General features: G+C 43.4%; 1 protein-coding gene across 1 annotated transcript in view; it reads left to right on the top strand.

The window, feature by feature from the left end:
* The window catches only part of DRC11 (dynein regulatory complex subunit 11), a 165834-nt gene that overhangs the window by 4025 nt on the left and 139519 nt on the right, over window positions 1–22290 (top strand). The window contains exons 2-5 of the mRNA XM_024752809.1: window positions 4949–5273; window positions 8897–9016; window positions 12829–13020; window positions 15452–15523. Of these exons, the coding sequence (XP_024608577.1) occupies window positions 4949–5273; window positions 8897–9016; window positions 12829–13020; window positions 15452–15523 (709 nt within the window). The remainder of the gene's footprint in view (window positions 1–4948; window positions 5274–8896; window positions 9017–12828; window positions 13021–15451; window positions 15524–22290) is intronic.

Below are 22290 nucleotides of genomic sequence, written 5' to 3'. Positions count from 1 at the left end.
GAAGTCTGATAAATACCCTTTATCTTTTATTATCAACTCCACCCCTATATATAGAAATTATGACTAGATTTATTTCCAGAGTCTCCTGGATATTATTACCAGATTCTTGGTCATATTACATCTGCCTGTCAGTCTCAAGAATCTGCTTTCTTTCTATCTGGTCTCTCCAGGCAGGAACAGAGACCGCCTTCCGCCTGTTCCAGTCCTCTGCAGCTAGCATTCCAGAATTTTCTTCAGCTACGTCTTGTGTGGCTCTAGCCATATGTATTCTTGAATGTTTAATGTTCTTGATCAGCAGTGCGAATGGGGTTTTGTTTTTCGTATTTTTTCTCTGCATTTAGTTTTTGGGGCTTTTATCTATGTCTTGCAACTCTGCTGTATTAATTGACTTCTTACTGATTTCCTTGGATTTTGCAATAGTGTCATTTACAAGCAGTTTTTTAAAATCTTTTGTATTGATCCCTTTTCCATCTGTTTCATCCTTTTTGTACTTGTATTTTTTAGCTTTCTGGTGTTTCTCTACTGAAAATATTTATGGTCTCTGGTTTTCAGCATTTTGAAGAGATTGTCATCATCAGCCTCTTTGGGGTGTGTGGACAGTCTTCTTAATCAGGCATATGCCATAAATTAAATTTATTGAGCATCTTCTTGGCATCTGTGAAAACAATCCACAGTTTTTACTGTCCTGTGCGGTATTTCGTCCAGCTTTCCTGACTCTTGTGAATTTCCCGGGTGACCCCCTCCTTGGTCAGAGGGAACGATGCTTTTGATCTGACGCTGTGTTTTGTTTGCTGAGTGGAATTTCAGATCCCAGTTCCAAACAAAGTTAGCCTGTAATTTTCTTCTGTAATGTCCTCCTGCCACGTCTAGGCCCTGAGCCCTATTTATTCTACAGAACGAGTGGATTTTCTGTTTTATGGGAACATGTGTCGAGCCTCGTGGCACGTGGGGCCTGCGTCACCTGTCAGGTCAGTGAACGCCTTGGGTCCCTGGCCCCCTCTCAGATGCTGGAAGTCTGGGCTTTGGTAAACTAAGAATCTGCTCAGCCTCTTTGTACCCATTTATCATGCAACGAGTGAGAGGTCCTTGGACTCAACCACTGCGCCACCAGGGAAGCCCTGGAATTCTAACTTTTGGTAGTAACTTTTCTCTGTTATAATGAAGTTGTCTATCAGAGTGCTCTTTCACTAGCAGTATTTTTTAAATATTGCCAAGTTTGGAGAATCTGGTACTTGAACCGAGGGATGGAGTGCCAGGGGCAATATTTAGTATCCAGCCTCAGTGGGGTGCTGGGAGGGAGGAAGAGTTTCGTTTTTAGCTATAAATCTTGGTTTCCTTGTGGTGTCCAGCGCTCCTCTGCCCTGGGATTTGTCCTGACAAACTGGAGGCAATAAAGGTTCAGAGCCTGTACTCTGGAGCCTGGCTGCCTGGGTGCAAATCCTGTGTTCAAATCACACAACTTCGGGCAGTAACTTCTCTGTGCCTTGGTTTCCTCATCAGTAAACTGGAGTAATAATAATACCCACCTCATAGGGTTTTGAGAATCACATGAGTTAATATATGTAAAGTACTTAGAACAGTGACTGACATGATGTAAATGTGAGCTATTACCCGTCATCATCACCAGAACCCTAAAGACTTTTCACATCAAGAGAAGCTTTTCACTTTTGGCCAGGAAGATAAAAATCTCCCATCTCTGCTCTAAGCACATAAAAATGATAGAAACAGCAGAAATTAATACAACGTTGTATATCAACTATACTTGAATAAAATAATTTTTTTAAAGTATACAAGTTAGTATAGAAACAGTAACAGATTTAAGTTCCTTTCTTGTTTTATGAGCACTAACATGTCAGTAGGTTTAGAAATTAAACAAAAGTCCAGCAAACTGAGGTTTTGTTAATACTTTGATTTCCATATTTATCTTTCTCTAAAATTAAGGATGTTGCTTTGTTCTTAAATTATTCCAAGTACTCAGAATTAACAAAGGAAATGTTTCTTTTGAATTTAAGGGGATTTATTTAGAGAGCAGAGGTAGCTCAGTAGAGTCTAGCACAGAAAGTAAAGTGACAACACAGTACTTAATTTTGAAAAATGTTCAGAGTATAGCTAAGTGGCTTTCCATATTTAAATAACGTAGTGTATGACATCTACTTAGTAAATGTTAATTATTTTTATTTTTAATTTGGAATTTTGATCAATAAAACGAAAATCAAATTATAAAAAAAGAAAAATATTTTTAAGGATTTTCATTTTTTATCTAAAACTTTTGTTTTTAATATTTTTATTTATATGTTAAATTTATATTTATAATATACTAATATTAGTATATTAGTTTATATATTTTTTTTATTTTATATATATTTTATATATTTATATATATTAGTATATATTTAATAGTATAATATTAAATTATAAAACAAAACTAAAATATTGAAAATAAAAAACTTGTTTTTTTTTTAATCCAAGTTGAAAATCTCTGCACCAGGAGCAGAGTGGAAACCCAGGGCAGTGAGCAGGCCAAACCAGGAGGCCTAGTCGGTTCTGGCACAGGGGTGGGCAGTGCACTCTGGGATTTCAGCTCCTGAAAGACCTGGGATCAGACCCTCCAGGAGGACTGGAGCTGGACTCCCATGGAATCCAGGGCAGGACCGCCCTTCCCAGCTGGGTCAGAGGCAGAGGGAAGGGCCACAGCCCATTCTGGGTCGTAGTGGGAAACCAGCTTTTCAGCCAGAAGGCAAGCTGTGGAACACATAAACTCAGAATACATAAAGAAGCCCCACAGTTTAGCAGAAAAACAATCCCACATAAAAACAGGTAAAACAAATGGATGAACAACTTAAGGAAGAGAAATTGCAGATGACCAGTAGCACGTGGAAAGATACTGTCTTGGTAGCACCCGGGAAAGTGGACACAGAGTCTTATTTCTTACTTGTCATCATGGCACACATTCTGGCTGTGTGTCTCAGGGCGGTGGCAGGGGCTCTTTTATTTTGGGGAGAGGTGGAGGTGGCAGTGTGGTTTGAATCGTGGTTTCAGCTCAGAATCGTGTAGACCCGGGTTCAGATGCTGACCCCGCCTCTGAGGGCCATCACCTCCCTCCCACTCCAGTGGAGCGGTGGGAGGCTTCCCCAGGGATGCTTCGAGGATGACACACAGCATGGAACATGGCAGGTGGTCAGTTTCAGCGCGAGATGTTCACACCTTACCCATGGGAAAGTGGGGAGCATGCTTGAGGAAGGGCAGATAGTGGAGCAGAGGGCCAGAGGGAATGCCTGGGAATGACCTCGGGAAGGAGATGAGGGATCCCCAGTGAAACAAGGTGGATTGACCAGCATATTTATCTCCAAATGGCCTCCAAAATGGCAGTAAGGGATTTAAAAGGCTGTAAACACACGAGGGCCAAGAGAACATTTGAGCATTTGACAAGAGACATCAGGAAAATGTAAGAGGAGGGAAAGCAGACTTGGATGAGAGGGGAGAGGTGGGGTAGAGAGCGTGGCCTGCAGGCCAGCAGAACCCTGGGAAGGTCTTTCAGAGGTGGGGGGCACTGGTTGGAGATCAGCAGAGAGCAGGTATTAAGCTGCTCCCATCCTGGTGGAAGAGGCCGGTGCAGCAGCCTGGACCCAGGATGCAGGACACAGGTGGGCGTGGGAACGGGAGGCCGGGCTGACCGCAGGAAGGCAGTGAGAGCCCGCAGCCCCCTGGACCCGCTTGCTTCTCAGGCTGGAGGTTGGAGCCGCCCTCGCCAGTGCATCCTGGGAAGACCCTACAGACAGAGACAGGCATTGGCGGGTTTCGCCCTCAACCCAGGGAGATGGCCAGGATCCTACCCACCCCATCACCCCCGGTTAAGCCCACTGGTTAAGAAGCCCCTTCCCAGACACAATGAACTTCCAGTTAGCTTTTCAGAACTGGGTCTTGGATATAAAATAGGAGCCAAAAAATCAGCCAAATTTTGAAAGAAAATAAAAGTCTCTGCCATGAGTGTTTTGGTCAGAGTCCCAGCAGGAAAAAGAGGGCATACTCAGCAGGGTGGCTAATAAAGGGACCAGTGACAAAGCTGTGAGCTGAATCTCGGGAAACCAACAAGGGATGGGGTGGTGTCCTGGGGTGGCAGGGCTGTCACCACCCTAAGGCTTTGCTAGAAGGAGGATCGTTTGTTGACTCACTGGGGGGCCGCGAGAGAGGATACATCCCCATCTCACTCTCCCACTCCCCGGGCTCCCGGCTGCACCCTCCACTGAGCGGCTCAAACAAGAGCAGGGAGCCGGCCTCCCCAGCCACAGTCTGCACCTTACTTCCTACAGTCAGTGTTATGGTTCCGAGGTTCCTGGGTGTTGCTTAGAGCTGTAAGTCGTTCATTTCTCACTGCTGTGTGTTAGTCTGTTGGTGACTATACTACAATTTATTTATCCATTCTCTCATTGATGGACATTTGGGATATCTCCAGGTCTTTGCTTTCATCAAGAAATGCTACTGTGATCATTCTTAATGCAGATTTACAAGAGTCTCTCCAGGGTATAATTGTTCATTCGTAGTTATGCCCGTGTTCAACTTTACAAGGTATTTTCCAAAGTATTTGTTCCAATTCGTACTCCACCAGCTATGTATATGGACAGATCAGGTAACTATTCTGGTTATCAACTTCCTCATCTTTTAAATGGGTATAATAATACTGGCTTTACTGGTATAGTGAGGAATCACTTTATATCATTTAGGCAAAAGGCTTTTTAAACTATTTATTTGATGGTAATAGCCGTGGTCATATCCAAAAATCACATGTACAACAAAACAGGACATAAGTGGTCTAAAGAGCCTTGCAACTACGTGCAGTGTTCTTAGCTCGCGTCTACGGTGTGTTACATTTTGTTATACCAGATGCCCAATATGTATGCCTTGCAAAGTAATTTTTTCTTCTTGTATTGTTGACCCTGTCGTCCCTCAGAATGTATAATAAGATGTGGCATCAGACCCAAGAAGCCCTCAGTTCTTTGCTTGATAAAGAATCTGAGAAGATGATGGAACCACAAAGGAATCACGTTTTCATCTTCCAGATGTTAGCCACCTTCTACATAAAATATGTGCAGATCTTTAGAAACCTGGAGAACGTCTATGACCAGATGGTCCATCCACAGAAACGCATACTGATCCGAAAACTCCTGGACGGGGTGATGGGTCGCATCCTGGAGCTGAAGAATGAGATGGCTGAATTGGAATTAACCGAGTTTCATTACTTTGATGATATCTTACAGGATCTAAAGTTGGTTCCTGTAAGTACTCAGGGTTTTTTTCATATTGGTTTCTTCTTCTTATAAATAAGATACATAGGCCTGTAACCAATACTCTGCAGACTTTCTAGTCGCATTTATTAGTTGCATGTTGTACTGAAAGTCAAAGCACAGCCCTTCAGTGAAACTATACTGCCGTGGACAAGGATTGGGTTTGCCCAGGTTTTGGCGCAGACATATCTTTGCACGGTCCTGGGGTCTGCTGGACACCGCTGTTGTGGGCTTACCTGTCACCATGGTGTCTGCCCAGGTAGGTTGGAATGGAGTAGGACGAGCCTTTCCCAAACATCCTCCCAGTTTCCAATAGCCATGCCCCTACTTCTGTTTCCAAAGGAAATCTCTCTCTGGCCTTTGCTTCCCGTCATCTTCTCGATGATCAGCCTGTTGGTTGCTGGTTCCAAATTCCCGGGAGGATGCATCTCCTCCTTTGCTTTGGGTCAATGGTGACTCAGGAGATGTATGGCAATGGGTCTTTGAGCCTCCGACACCAAAGAAGGGCTCCCTCCCCTTCTCTCTGATGCCCTGAGCGCTCCCTGCCGGCACCTGTAACCACAGTGCCTACCTGGGAGCATTCTGTCCTGCAGCTGCCCTTATGACCACTGCCTGAGGCCCGGGATCTCTTCTGGCTGGGTCTCTAGGGGCTGGTGAACACCCCGTTTCAGTGTGAGGAGTCGTATGAGTTCAGTCTTCATTTTGAAAAGATCGTTTCCCTAAAATAAAATTAGGAAGAGAAAGCGTTTAGTTTTCTACATGGGGTTTAATATTTCTTCCTTTTGAAAATATTCAGGCTTCTATAAAAGGATGTCCCTCTCTGGGATAAACTTTCCTAGCGTTATTACTGCATTGAATCAGAATGGACTAAAGAGAATACCAGGAATGAGTGAAGACGTTGAAGATCGTCACAAAATGTTCGTGTTTCTTGCATTCATGTATAAGAGCATGGGTTAAAGCACTAGATTTTTTAGGTCAGGAGTACTTTACCCACCCCCAGTGTGAAAATATCAAGAACAACTCAGGACAAACATGACATAAATAGTCATTAAGTCATAATAATAAATTTAATTAATGAGGTAATATTCAATTTATTAATTTAATTTCAAGAATATTAAGTAATACTCCTAAATTTAAGGAATAAGCAGTTTATGAAATTTAAATGGTGGGCTCCTTCAGTTTTTTCCCTGCTTTTCATCCTGCCTCAGCACCTCTGCCCTGGCTGGTTCATCTTCTTGAAGGCCATGACCATTGAGGAGGATGATGACTGAGTGACATCATCCAGGCAGCCTTCCTGATAGGAGACGATGAACTACGTGTTCTGCCAGCCCTGGAGGGTGTTGATGGAGCTGTACAATGACACTGAGCTCCAGGTGGTTAGGGGGTGCATCACGCAGCCTCAGCACAGGCTCCAGGAACAGCGCCCTTGCCAGGGAGACACACATGGACTAGCCTCTGGGGATACCTGTGTGGACCAGTTCTGCATTTCAGGGTGAAAGCTTGACCAACCAGCATCCTCTGTGGCTGGGCCTGTGTGGCTATCACCCACAGCTCCTCTGTGTTTTGTTGGGCCAGCACGCAGATATTCATACAACATGACCACCCCTGACCATAGCTTATTGGCTCAGGGATGGAGACCTTGGTGGCTGCACCAGCCGGTCCTTCCTTGAGAGATTCTGAAACTGGGACAGAGAGAGACTACTTTCTGTCTCCAGTTCTGAACTGTAGTCTCCCAAACTTGTAAGTAGTTGGAGGCTTTGTTCACCAGATGCTCCAAAGAAAGAAGCTTCAGAGAGAAAGAGCGAGAGAACAGAGAGAGAGGAGAACAAAGCAGGATCCAAGAGGAGTAGAAGGAAATGGCAAGTTCCTGAAGGCATCGTCTCCCCTGGACACATCCCTGATGCTGACAGACACCCAGCTTTGTTCCTGGCCTTGTTCCAAGAGGCCCCAAATCCTTCCATCAATGTCCCCTTTGGCTAAACTAGCCAGAAGACTGTTTCTTTAGGTCCCCATAACGTAGAGAAACATGTAGAGAAGAGAGAGATTCTCTGTTCCAACAAATTTACTTTGATTCCACCCCATGGAGAATGGAAACCCCAAGGCATCTGTGATGGGCATAAAATATATCACAGATGGGGGCTTCCCTGGTGACGCAGTGGTTGGGAGTCCACCTGCCGATGCAGGGAACACGGGTTCGTGCCCCGGTCCGGGAAGATCCCACATGCCACGGAGCGGCTGGGCCCGTGAGCCATGGCCGCTGAACCTGCACGTCCGGAGCCTGTGCTCCACAACGAGAGAGGCCACAACAGTGAGAGGCCCGCGTACCGCAAAAAAAAATATGTGTATATATATGTATGTATCTCACGGATGGGATGCAGCAGCAAGCCTGAAGCAAGGGATACCTACATTCCCCTCTCTTGCATTCTCAAGTGCTCTGTTTCCTCACCTTCAAAATCCTATCTGTAACTTTATTGGTCCCACGTGGACCAGACAGAGCCACGTCAGTAAAGTTTCGTCTTAAAATTTAGAAAAGCACGACACTTGAACATTGTTATTAATAAACAGAAACCACAACATTAGATTAAAGTGTCATCATTCTCCACCGACTGTCCACACTCACCCACTGGCACCCAGAAGCTCAGTCTTAGTTCACCCCAAACACTCCGTTAGCCTAGGAAAGTTTTGGTTTTCAAAAAGTGCTGCCTCTTCCTGGAAGTCCTGGGTGCGCTATTCCACCAAGTCCTAAAGAGACAGTCCTGTATGCTAAAGTGCTTTTCCAAGGGAAGGCCTATTCAGAATTCTCTGGATTGGGGAGATGTGGGGAGTCACACCAGAATGGGAAAAGGCAGAGCTGATCCCAAGGACCAGAACTTAGCTTCCCCCCAGTCAACTGGTCTACCAGAAGGCAGCCATGAGTGTTCTCATAGAGTATCTAGGACAGTGTTTCTAGATACTAGGGCCAAAGGCCCACCCATATTCTTGAATAACACTTCTACAATCTTGATTATTGACCTTGGAATGGTAAACATTCATTTGACCTCCACTAATTTGAAATATCTGTACACAAATGAAGAACAGAAGTTTATATCCGTGCATGAAAACAAGTTTCCTAATAAAGCAAATTAATTTTGTAAATGATTTTCGTAACGGGGTAATTTAGGTCAAAATAAAACCAAATTATTTTTTTTAATTGTGACCACGTACACATGGTCAATGGTGCTAATGGTAAATAATTAGGTTTAATTCAGAGATCTCTATAGCTCAATTCTGTGCTATCCTAATTTGCATTATTATTTTAGGTAAGCTCAGATAATATTATATTTCTTTAAAGAAAATTTGTTAAGCCGTCATTGGTTAATTGAGGCCTAATCGACAGGAATTACTGGAATTTTACAGTAATGATCAAAACGGGCTATGGTTACACTTTCTCCTCTTGACTTCATTTATGTCTCCTTAGCGGGAGGGAACTGTCTTCACACCACTGGCTTCATCACCTCTTAAGTGAGGATGGGAAGTAAAGCGAGTCTCTGATGCCCTTGTCCTAAGTGTATATTTTAAATGGATTTGAGTCCTGGAATCATGATCAAAATGCTCTTCTGCTTTCTCTTCTCTAGCAACAGTTAGATATCCCCATACCGAAGTATTTTCTGAAGGAGAGGTTGGAAGTAATAAAAGGAAGAGAGAAAATCCTTGCTCAACTATTAGCCAACAGTGGATTAGGCATAACTGAAAAGGTTTGTATATCATTTTAACAAACTTTATTCCATAATGTGTAAAACCTCCTTTTCTGCTGTTCCTAATTGTGCGAGAAACAAGAAGACCATTTTCAATGCGAGGAACGTGGCAGCCTTTCTCCCGTGTTATTGAGTCACTAAGAAGTTGCATAACCTTTGGGTGTGTTTTTGACCAGTCATAACCGTTCTTTTTTTAAGATCAAAACATAGTACTTCGTTGGTTAAATCAGCATCTCTAAGACTGAGTAGATTATTGACTCGGTTTACTGGTTCATCTCAAAGTCACCCAGCCTACAGTCAGAAGGAGAATGTTGTTCATATAAAATAATTAAGAGCTGAGATAGCTAGGAGCTAAAAAATTATGACACTCTCTGAAAATGCCGATTGACTTCTTGTAACTTCAAGCTGAGTGGCACTTAGATCACCTCGAATGGACTGTCTCTGGGGAAAGCGGGGGAGACCCTTAGAGACTCCCCTGGAAAGTCAAGGGCAGAACCCAGTGGGTGCTCTGGCCCCATTCCTCCTGTATCCCCAGTACGTGCGCGGCTGCACCCTTCCCGGTTTCTGCAGCTGTCTTCGCTCTGACCCTCACTGCCTTCTCGTGGATTCTGTGGTCATCTCCGTTCAGCCTTCTGGTGGGCAGCCCTTTCCACAGGGCACTGCCAGCTCAACCTGATCAACCCCTCACTGCCGGCAAAACAGTGCCTCCCGCCTCTGGCTGGTCTTCACGGCCCAAGCGTTAAGGCGGCAGGTGAGTATCCACACAGGGACAGTTCAGAGTGACAGGGGCACTGTTAGTAGCTATGCTGAGACTGCGTGCAGCCTGGGCGCACAGGGCAAACCGACACCTGTGGTCTTGGGGCAGGTAGGCCCCGTGGGGTACTGCCAGCCTGGGCCGTGGTGTGAAGGAAGATTCCAGGTGCACCCAGGATGGCAGGAGGGAGGGAGAAGCGTGTGCCCTGTCTGCCTGCCGAGGGACACACCTGAAGTGCATGCACCGGATCGGCACACGCACCACGCCCCGAGCTGTCTGTCCTTTTGCACAGGCAGCGTCTCGCTGCAGCGAGAGTTTGGTCTCCTCGCTGTATCCCTGTCAATGTGATGCTAATTCTGCAGAGCCCAAGGTGGCACAACATCCCTGGAGAAGCCTTTCTTGACCCACCTCACTCACGACCGCCCCGCCTTCCTGTGCCCCTTCTCCAAATGACCGGCCCCCCTTCTACATTCTACGTTCCTTGAAGTGGATTCCTGGGAATCTGGCCTGGGGGTTGTCCAGCCGTTCCTTCACCACAGGCTCCTGGGTCTGTGCCGTCTGTCACCGCATCATCACCAGAACGGAGCCCTCCCTCCCCAGGAATCCACCCCAAAGAGGCCCTGGCCCAAAGTGTTGACAAGCAGTGCAGAATCCGCGGAAGATCTAGGGAAGACAGAGAAGGGAGGTTACACGGCACACGCTGCAGTCAAACCCAAAGATGTCCTCTCTGCCGTTTCTCCTCCCCACTGTCCCTCTCGGTCTGTGCGGGGTCAGCAGCAGGAAGGTTTCTCTCCTCCCTCACTCCGCATCCAGCCCTGGTGGCTCCTTTCTCCTTGTTAGGTCGGGCCGTTCATCTCTGCTCCAGGCCCTGTTTCAGGGGTGCCTAATGCCCCGCAGAACACGGGGCTTCTGAGCAACACCCAGGCATCTGTGTGACCTTCCCATGCCCTTCAGTGTCTCACTGGACCCCCGCTCTCACCTTAAGCTGCTTACTTCTTGCAGGTATATGCAGTGTATACCCCAAGAAGAATTTTGGTAAGGGAAAATTACTGCCCACTGCTATAGTCATGCAGAATATTTCACTGATGTTCAAAAAATCCTCGTCGGACTGAGGAGATGACACAAAATCCCTCACTAGTATCCCGTAAAAGCTGAAATTATTTTTAGAATGGCAGTATGGAACCTAAAGGAAATAGACAATAATAACTAACGTTTGCCGGGCGCCTGCTCTGGGCTTGAGGGTTTTTACATACATCAGCTGCGTTAATGGCAACATAATTTTCATTTTACCCTCACGTGCAAAACGCATTATCGAAAAGGAGTGCTCACTGCAAATTCGAAGCAACGAGATCCCTCTGAAAACCAAACCCTGAGCAATTGTTGTGTGAAAGAGCTTCCTCCCGTAAGGCTCTAGGTGTCCCCATGCTGGGGGCAGTGGGTGCTTTCGTGGAAAGAGCGTGGCCGTCTAGGTTCCAGGTTCCAGTGGGCCCCACCCCTGACTAACCGTGGGAACTTGCATAAATTATTTTACTGTTTCCACCCTTGGTCTTCTTAAGTGGTCACGGTAATACCTGTCTTGGCATTTGCTCTGTGAACTGGATGAGAACGCATGTGAAAAGCATCTGGCATCTGTAGGTCCTCAGTAAATGTCCCCTTTCTCCCCTACTTGCCCCTTTCTCTGCACCGCCCCCTGTTGCACAGAGAAATGACCGCCCCGGGAAACTTTGGTCCAGGGGATGAATTGGAGCACCTCTACCTGATCCCACAGTGTCTTGCCCTGGACCCTGATGGAGTGGCCATTGCTGTCCTCTGAGGCCTGGAAAAAGACTCAGCCCACGATTGAGTGTTTTTCGAATTCGAAGGCCTCTCCCTTCTGCCTCTATCCATGCAGGAGGCTTGGGTGAAGCCAGGCCAGGTCCACAGCTGATCCCTCCTTCCAGGAACAACGCCTGAGCTCATGCAGGACCCAGGACGCCCCCAGCAGCCTTGCTCTCGTCCCTCTCCTCAGAAGACAGCACTGCGCCTCGCCGGACCTTGCCTAAACATACCCCACTTGAGATCTCCAAAACAATATCCTATTGCATGAGCCTGATTTTCTCAGTCTTGATAGTAACTGTCACGTTCAGATGGTTTAAAGTGCAAGTGTGCAGGTACTTGGCACACATTTCCCATAGAAAGGTTTTTTTATTAATTAATTCTTATTGGAGTAGAGTTGCTTTACAATGTTGTGTTAGCCTCTACTGTACAGCAAAGTGAATCAGCCATGCAGGTACATCTATCCCCTCCCTTTTGGACTTCCCTCCCGTTTAGGTCACCACAGTGCGTTAAGTAGAGTTCCCTGTGCTCTACAGTATGTTCTCATTAGTTATCTGTTTTATGTATAGTATCAATAGTGTATATATGTCAACCCCAATTTCCCAATTCCTCCCACCCCACCTTTTCCTCCTTGGTATCCCTACATTTGTTCTGTGTCTGTGTCTCTATTTCTGCTCTGCCGATTTGGTCATCTATCCCATTTTTCTAGATTCCACATATGTGTTAATATATGATAAAGTTAAATAAATACCCCTAAAGTGATTCTAATATTAGCCATATTCACTAGATCATCCTGTAATTGATATTAAAGTCAGCATTTGACTTCATCTATATTTCACATTTCAAATTCTCATAGTAGATATGTTTTGAATTTGTACATTTCTACTATTAAGTTAATGAACAGTGACAGCAATTTCAAGTTTATTTCAATCCATTTTATTGGCATTCCTCGTATAATTTGCTACCAACCTAAAACCTTGTGGAGCTAATTAGTATTTTGTTCAAAACGGTAGAGGAGAGCTTAAGGGTCCTTAAGTATGGGCCCATGGCGTGAATGAGGCATAGTATCAAAATATATGTATTCACGGGAAAAAATGATGCATATCGAATGGCTGTCATACTCTCTATCAGCAGTTTGGAAACTCTCAGCAGGGTGGTGTTAGAAGTTAGCATGTGATGTTTCTGGAATCAGCTGACGTCATGAACATGTTTAAACATTGATTTATCTTAAATGTTTTTGCAGAAATACCCTGTAAAGCCTATCCCCCTAGAAGAGGCTGTTAAACTAATCCAGGTCGCCGAGAGGGCACGGCAAGGGCGCCTAAGAGCCATGTTCATGAAGCAAATCTATCTTCAAGAATACAGAGCAAAGCAAGCCAGGTTACTGGGCGAGAGAGTAGCAGACGTGGGGACTGCTGCACTGTGTATCCAGAAGGTGTGAATGGGGCGCTTTTGGACTTGGGGGCAAGGTGTCTTGACACAGCTGGAGATGCAGACTGGGGACGGGGGTGAGCTCTGAAACTCAAAATTCCCACATCCTACCTTTAGTAGGACTGGCCTAAATTCCAGAAGGACTGATTATCTTACCCTGGGGAAACTGTTAAGCAAGCTTCGTTATATTTTTTTTAATTTGTTATAAATAGGTGTGAAACGCAGGCCTTTTACTGAAATATTTTTAAAGATCACCGATAACTGTTGGAAAGAATGTTGCTATATAAGTCCTTACTGAATTTTTAAAAATACATTTACTCGCAGATGTGGTAATTATAGAAAGGGAGCGGGTTAACACCTGGGAGCTTGCAGAAGCGTGTGCCGTTTGCAGAAGCTCCAGTGACCACCACTAATAACCAGAACACAGATGGTCCTTTCAGAAGGGGCCCTTGAAGTTTCCTTCCCTTTGTCAGATGACCACCCTCGAGTTATACCCCATCTTTTTTCAAATTGTGACTGAGGTTGCTCATGGGGAAATGCAGAAGATGGCAACGTGACACAAGTTAGAATTAGGCTGGGGAGAAAGTAAGTACAAGGACATAAAACAGAGCCAGAAGATCAGGAATCTTGTCCCTAATTGTGTTTGAATGGCAGTGGTGGGGATGCTGGGGAGAGACAGATAGACTATTTTCTTTCAAGGTTCTGTGGGGATATAAGGTTTTTTAATATTTATTTTATTGAAGTGTAGTTGATTTACAATGTTGTGTTAATTTCTGCTGTACAGCAAAGTGATTCAGTTATACATATATATATTCTTTTTCATATTCTTTTCCATTATGGCTTATCTCAGGATATTGCATATAGTTTCCTGTGTTCTACAGTAGGACCTTGCTGTTTAACCATTCTATACATAATAGTTTGCATCTGCTCATCCCCAAACCATCCCCACCACGACCCCAAGCCTTGGCAACCAGAAGTCTGTTCTCTATGGGATATAAAGTTTTAAATGAGCATCTGAGTCCGAAGCTTGAGTTGTACAATTCTTGGGTGTTACTGTGTTATATGCCTCCATGTTACAGTGGAAATTTTTCTGTTAAAACTCTGAAGTGCCACCCTTAGATTTAGCCCCTCACTTCTGCAATCTAGAAGTTTCTCTTGAAGAAATACAGGTAGAGGAACCTCACTAACAAAAGCTATAGGCTATTTGCTCCCCAGCTTTATTGAGATATATTTGACATATAACGTTGTGTAACTTTAAGAGTAGGACATCGTGATTTGGTATATGTGTGTATTTCAAAATGATTGCCACAGTAAGGTTACTTAACACATCCATCACCTCACATAATTGCCATTTTTTCTTGTAGTGAGAGCATTTGAGGGCAACTCTCTTAGCAATTTGCAAGTATAAAATACAGTGTTGTTAACTATAGTCACCATGCTGTACATTATACCCCCAGAATTTATTCATTTTATAACTGGACGTTTGTGTCCTTTGACCACCTTCACCCATTTCCCTCATCCACCCAGCCCCTGGCAGCCACCGAAGCTACTCTCTATTTCTATACATTTGGTATGTTCAGATTCCATATGTTAGGGAAGCATAAAGTATTTGTCTTTCTCTCTGTGACTTATTTCTTTTGCCCATAAAATGCATACACATTGTCGCAAATGGCGGGATTTCCTTCTTTTCGTAGCCGAATAATACTTCACTGTAGGTGTGCATCACCTCTTCTTTATCCATTCATCCATCAACAGACACTTAGGTTGTTTCCATATCTGGGCTATTGTGAATAATACTGCAGTGAACATGAGGGTACGTGTATCTTTTCAGATTAGTGTTTTCCTTTTCTTCAGATAAACACCCAGGAGGGAATTTATGGATCATGTGGTAGTTCTATTTTTAATTTTTTGAGGAACCTGCGTACTGTTTTCCATAGTGGATGCACCCAGTTACATTCCCACCAACAGTACGGGAAGGCTCCCTTTTTTCTCCACGTCCTCGCTGACACTTGTTATCTCTTGTCTTTTTGATAACAGCCATCTAACAGGTGTGAGGCTGTTGCTGGGTCAGCAGCGGACCCTCCAGTTGCTCCCAGGGACAAGAGTGGGTCCTGTCTTGTCCCTGGGTGGACAGAACTGCCTCTAGTACCCCTTGTTCAATAGGGAGGCCCTGGATAATGGTCCTCATCGGGGTCCACCATTGGGCCCTGGGAGAGTAGACAATGGTATAGGCCACTTCTGTGATTCATACTTTCTTTAAAAATTTTGCTTGTGATCACAAAAGAAAAAATACTCCATCAACACACACAGGTGCACAACCTTGACCGCATAATCATTACATCATTTGGGATGTGCAGGTTACATGGGAGAAACAGTATGACCATGTTTTCTTTATTTTTTATGTATTAAACAAGTAACCATTTATTTATTTTTAGGTTTGGCGAGGTTTCCATCAGTGCAAGAGAACTGAAAGAGAGAGAGAAGAGGAGATGATATTCCTGGGTATGGTAAGTTTTCTTATAGACAAATAAGCATCTGGTTTTCTTAAAGACAGTAGAATCTGTAAGACTTGTGTCTTCCTTAGAGAGTTTTTGAGAGAAGAAAGGAAAGCAAAATACATGACCAGTGACTTAAGAGAATGGAATCGCCTGTATTATCTAGAAGCCTGCCCCAGGTGATCCAGAGACAGCAGGGTCTTGTCTGTTTACACGTCTACTGGAATACACGGGCTGCTCCAAAGGTGGGACAAGCTGTGAGCTGCCCACCGATATCAGCCGTGCCCTATACTTTGTTAATATATGTTAGTATTCGTGGTCCTGAGAATGGGTTTGCCCTGATACAGCCGCCTTCTCTTGGCTGATCTCCATGGTGATTACTGAATCAGAGTTGAAAGGGTATATTACTTAGTTACGGCCACAAACTCAGCAGCTGCAACAACACATGTCTGTTACCTCGGTTTCTGTGGGTCAGGAGTCTGGGCTTGACTGAGTCTTCTGTCCAGAGGCTCACAGGCTGCAGTCAAGGTGTTGGCTGAGGATGGGGTCTCGTCCTGAGGCTCAGCTGGGGAAGGATCTGCTTCCACGGTTGTGTGGTTGTGGGCCGGATTCAGTTCCTGATGGGCTGCCAGACTGAACGCCTCCGTTTTTTTGCCAGTTGTTAGCTGGAGGTAGCCCCCAGCCCCTTGCCAAGTGGGCTTTCCATGTGGCAACTTGCTTCCTCAGAGCTGGGGGGCGGGGAGCTGCTTCCAACCCTACACAGATGACATGCATCACCTTTGTCCTATTCTGATGCTTATCAGCAAGTCATAGGGTCCACCCCGTGTTTTTTAAGGCAAAAGTGATGAAAGTTATAGAGCAATACCCTGAATGTGCGACCAAATGCTATTTTTTCTATTCACAGTAATATCACTGATAAGATCTTCTAATTTACTTTAAATCCTAAGACCTCAGAAAAGAAATTTTAAATAGTCACGTTTTTGGTTGATCCCAGAACTCACTCTTTGCTCTTGCATCACTTTTTTTTTTTTTGTGGTATGCGGGCCTCTCACTGCTGTGGCCTCTCCCGTGGCGGAGCACAGGCTCCGGACGCGCAGGCTCAGCGGCCATGGCTCACGGGCCCAGCCGCTCCGCGGCATGTGGGATCTTCCTGGACCAGGGCACGAACCCGCGTCCCCTGCATCGGCAGGCAGACTCTCAACCACTGTGCCACCAGGGAAGCCCTCTTGCATCACTTTTATAATGGCCTGTTCTAAGCGACAGATGACGTGGTTTTAGAATAGCACATATTCTCCTCTGGCTCCGCATCCTGACTGCTCCACGTGCACTTCAGCCTCTGTGTTTCACCTCTGTTGTCAGCACAGAATGGAAAACAAGAATTATTTTGTTTGAGGAAGGGATTCACCTCCGTGGTGCAGACACCTGGAAGAGCATCTTTCCCTGGTGAAGGGGCGTACGCTCACTGCACCTGTGTGCGGAACCTCAATTGTGACGTCCAGGCTTTATTATCTTAAAAAGCATGGTGACTCATATCAGAGTGGCACATATGATTCAAGAAATACCCTGATTTCACCACCTGCATTCTTGATTTCTTTTTGATCTTTGAGTTTCAAAAATAAGTCAACATTAATTTTCGGAACCCCTAGGATCCCAGCCCATCTTTTATTTCTTGGTTGTTAAGGTGCCATGAGAATCAAATGGGTGAGTCCCTGTCAGTTTTTAAGGATCTTTATGATTTCAGAACTGTGCTGGGTGCAATATTATTCAGCCATAAAAAGAGGGAAATCTTGACACATGCTACAGCATGGATGAACTTTGAGGACATTATGCTAAGTGAGACAAGCCAGTCACAAAAAGACACATGCTGTATGATTCCATCTTTATGAGGCATCTAAAGTTGTCAAACTCATAGAGACAGGAAGTAGGAGGTTGCCAGGAGCTCAGGGAGGGGCAATGAAGAGTAGTTCAATGGGTATAAAGTTTCAGTTTGAAAAAAAAAAGTTCTCCAGATCTGTTGTACAACAATGTGAATATACTCAACACTACTGAATGGTATACTTACAAATGGCTAAGATGATAAACTTTATGTTATGTGGTTTTCACCACAATTTAAAAATTGTGTTTAGTTCACTGAACATGGAAATGTATATTGAGATGGTTCTATAGGAATCATCACTATTCACTAATGGCCAAAACATACAAGTTAAAAATTAAATGAGATACTGTATTTCATTCAATCTAAGATGTTGTTCATTATAAGATACATCATGATTGAAAATGAAAGAAAATGTTTGAGCAAATAAACCAAAACATATCCCTGATCATAATATACAGCCATCCCTGTATATTTAACATTTCAGGTATGTTAAACCATGAAAAATATGTATGTTAGAACTGATGATAGAAGGCAATTTGTATCTGTCTTATTGGGGGGAAAAAGTTTTTTCAAGTTATATTGGAAAAATCAATATCGTTAAAATAACCACACTACCCAAGGCAATCTATAGATTCAGTGCAATCCCTATCAAATTACCAATGGCATTTTTCACAGAACTAGAACAAGAATTTTTTGAATTTATATGGAAACACAAAAGACCTCGAAGAGCCAAAGCAATCTTGAGAAAGAAAAACAGAGCTGGAGGAATCAGACACCCTGACTTCAGACTATACTACAAAGCTACAGTAATCAAAACAATATGGTCCTCACACAAAAACAGACACATAGATCAATGGAACAGTATAGAAAGCCAAGAAATAAACCCATGCACCTTGGTTCAATTAATCTATGACAAAGGAGGCAAGAATATACAATGGAGAAAAGACAGTCTCTTCAATAAGTGGTGCTGGGAAAACTGGACAGCTACATGAAAAAGCATGAAATTAGAACACTCCCTAACACCATACACAAACATAAACTCAAAATGGATTAAAGACCTAAATGTAAGATCAAGTTATAATTATTGACAGGAGTGTGATGAGATGCTTATTCTCATACACGGTGAGTTAAATTGATTCAGGTTTTCTGAAAGAGGCAACACAATCATTAAAATATATCCTTCCACCTGAGTTCTAGTTCTAGCTTAAGGAAATCATCAGAAATAAAGGTTTATGTGCATAGACATTTCCTACAGTGTTGTTTTAAATAATGAAAAATTGGAAATACACAGTCCTAGTGTTCTAGAGTAGGGATGGAGTTAAATGATTTATGGTGGACCTACCTTAAAGTAGTGATAGACCACCATTAAAAAAATATGTTTATGACTCATTTTTGATGTGAAAATGCTCAGAGTGAAAATACAGGATTTGGAATTGTACATATAATAGGATTTCAACTAAATAGATACACACATACATACATTATATCGTGTTCCTTTTTTCATGTCAGAACTTTGGAAGTTTTTTGTTTTAATTGTATTTTCCAAAATGTTTAAATTTTACTGCATTAACTGGAAAAAAAAGGCACACATTTAAAAATAAAAGCAAACAGCCATAGAATATTATCAATTCTTTCTATTCAGATCTTCAAATTGTTTGGAGTATGTACATAGGTAGACAGTTTATGATACAAAATTGTTTCTCTGTTCTACCCGTTAGAGATACAGAAATATGAGATGTAATGATAAAAACAATGGTTATCTCCAATTTTCTACTTTAAAAATTAAACTTGCGGTCAGAAGATTCAATCTAAGATAATCTAAGTTTAACATGAAACTTTATGTAAGCAGCAGTTTGACTCAACCACTTCCATTTAATTTAATTCAGCCGACATTTACTGAATATGGTGCGTAACAGGCCAGAAACTTAGGGAATGGCCAAATGCTATTTTTTTAACCTAAAGTTTTAATGGCTTACATTGATACCACATAAAGATAGAGTAACATGTTTTTTACTGTAATTTGTATATGCTCAACTCAAATAAACGAAGTCTGTTTTAATTTTTCAGCAGTACAGAGTTTGGATAGTAACGAGGACAGCTTGTCTGTTTTGTATTAAATGCGACTTTCTCCAGTTTGCTTTTTGCCAAGCATGTCTTCTCTTGGTATTACATGTTCTATGAAATTTTACACCATTGAGAAATATATGCATTCAGTTTTTAAAAGAATGGTATCTTCTGTTTGCTGGCTGATAACCATAAAAATCCATTACCCCAAATCCTGGGAATGTTTTCAATTAAATACATTTTCCACTATATCACTAATTAAGATAGTGTCTACTCATTTTAAGGTTTCACTTTTCCATTATTTTACTTTGTTACATCATATCAGTGTATAAACCATTGACTTCTCTGATCAAAACAGTATTTGTATCTTTGTGGGAAGCTTGGCCTGTTTCCAGGGGTGAGTATTTAGTAACTGAAATGAGAATTAGAGCAAATGACATAATTATGTCCTCAGTTCCTGACTAAATGTTGCCTTTACCATTGTCATATAAATTATTTTTTGATATTGCCATTTTAAATATTTATATTCTAAAATATACAAAGGAAAATAAATAGCACTCTAAAAATTCATGTGCAGTTGTTTTAATTGGCAGAGCCAATGGAGTGGATGAAGGAGGACACTTAATGAATGTAATACATTTCATTCTGTGGGTCCCTTTGAAATAATGTGTCCTACAGCCACGACCATGGTGTATTTTATGTTACCCTGAAGCTATCAATGTTTACATTATAATAAAGAACACTAGGGGACACTTATTAAACACGAAGAACTGTCACTTTGAAATGCATCAGCTAAATCCTCAAAACACCATAACACCCTGCTCACTTTCAAATTCTAACATGAAACAGGCTACATTATAGATTATTTTTCGGTCAATAAATTAGACTCATTTCTTATTAACAAATAACCCCAGGTAGGAGCTTGGGCACCCAATGAATGCTCCCGAAAGGCGGCTCTCTCCTGAGGCTCCCCTTGGTCCGGGGCCCTCAGGGGCTTCTCTTTGAGAACTGCTGTCAAAGCCAAAATGAGCGAAGAATCAAAATGAAACCGTCTTTATGATCACACTTTGATTTCAGCCCCAAACCACGGCGTCCGGCTTGGTCCTGTGCATTATTCATTATATTTGGCACCAAATGACCTTTGGTTGTTTATAGAAATAAATGTATTAAAAAACAGATTTGCCATGATTTATGGGGTTTTGTTTTGCTTTGCTTTGGTTTTATTTTACTCTTTAAATACAAAAAAAAGCTGTTTCCCTAAGTGTCTGGGGACGGCAGCATCTTAGAAATGAGTGCGCGTCTCCCCCTGGCCTTTGAAGGGTTGGCCTGCCAGGTGGATGGAGAGGCAGGTGTCTGGGGCGGCCCCTCTACCACGTGGGTCGGGGGGGGGGACACTTTGAGCCACTCACTCCCCCTCCCCCTGAGCCTCAGTTTCTCCTTCTGTAAGAGCAGGATAGTGCCACCTACTTCACAGAGCTGTCAGAAGGGCTTCCAGACCCGGCCTAGAGCTTAGACGGGTTGCCTTCAAGGAATGGTGGCTGATTGTTCACCGTCTTGGAAAATTACATTACGTTATCCCGATAACTGAATGATTTTGTACAAAGGAAAACTATCACGATACATCACAACTTTTCTATGTAACAAAACAAAATATTTCAAAATAAGTTGTTGCCTAACACACGCATGCCACTGATTTCAAAATATAAACTAACTTGGCCCTTGTTACTTGCTGCTCGTGTTACCGACCAGGATTCTTAGCCTCCTTAATCAATAGAAATTGATAAGAGGCCCAAAGAAATTCAGGCTAGGCGTCATTGGGGTCCCTGCTGCAGCTGGAGGGGCAAAAACAAGTAGCGGTGCCCTTGCTCACTCCCTGAGTGCAGGCGAGCTGGTTCCTTGTAGGAGGTGAGGGTAGGGGTATGTCCAGGGGTTGGACTGGAGGTCTAGCTTAGGTGTTCTGCCCACCCCTTTGGTGGTGGTGTGCTGGGGGCATGCGCAGTACCCTGCTTTTGCTCGCGACACCCTGCTTTTGCTCCCGGCTCCTCAGAAGTGGCAGTTGGGTTTTTGGTCTTTATGTATCTGGTTGTTCATGATTTGCCCCAACTGTGCATGCACGCAGTTATTTTTAGTCCCTTATAGTCCCTTTCTTTGCTTTTTGTTGCTGGAGGAGACGTTTGTCCAGGTGCAAGCACTGCAGCAAAGGGTCCCAGGTCCCAGCCTGTCTCACTTAGATTTACGAACCTGAAATTAGTCTATTAAAAGTACAATCTGGAAAAGCAGTGCCATTGGAACAGCCCAGCAGGGTCCGAGCCTTACCCAGCTGCAGAGGGAGAATTCGGAGATCCCTAGGGCAGCGGGTACTGCCCACCACGTACACTGTGTGTGTTGCACCGGGAAAATGTTTGCAAACCAGGAAAAGCAGTGATCCTGATACAGGCATGCATGAAAGGCTCTTAGGTTGAGCAAGGGAATCAGAGCCCGAGGAGGACACCCTGAGTAATTTCTGTGATTCAAAAGTCCACCTCAAGATGCTTTGGGAAAAAAAGAAAACTCAGCATTTTCTTTTCTGTTAAATGAGATCTTACAGTCTAGTTAACTGGGAACCTTTAGTTTGATTGTAAGTATTTTTTATTGAAGTATAATTGTCATGCAGGATCATATTAGTTTCAGGTGTATATCATAGTGATTTGACGTTTATGTACATTTTGAAATGGTCACCCCACAAAGTTACTACAATATTATTGACTACATCCCCTAAGCTGTGCGTTTCACTCCTGTGACTTATTTATTTTATAACTGGAAGTTTGTTTCTCTTAATCCCTTTCCCCTCCTTCTCCTG

This window comes from Neophocaena asiaeorientalis, unplaced genomic scaffold, assembly GCF_003031525.2.
Source record: "Neophocaena asiaeorientalis asiaeorientalis breed wild unplaced genomic scaffold, Neophocaena_asiaeorientalis_V1.1 scaffold294, whole genome shotgun sequence".
NCBI classification, from domain to species: domain Eukaryota; kingdom Metazoa; phylum Chordata; class Mammalia; order Artiodactyla; family Phocoenidae; genus Neophocaena; species Neophocaena asiaeorientalis.
The sequence above is the reverse complement of the archived record's forward strand: the minus strand, read 5'-3'. Positions and strand labels throughout refer to the sequence as shown.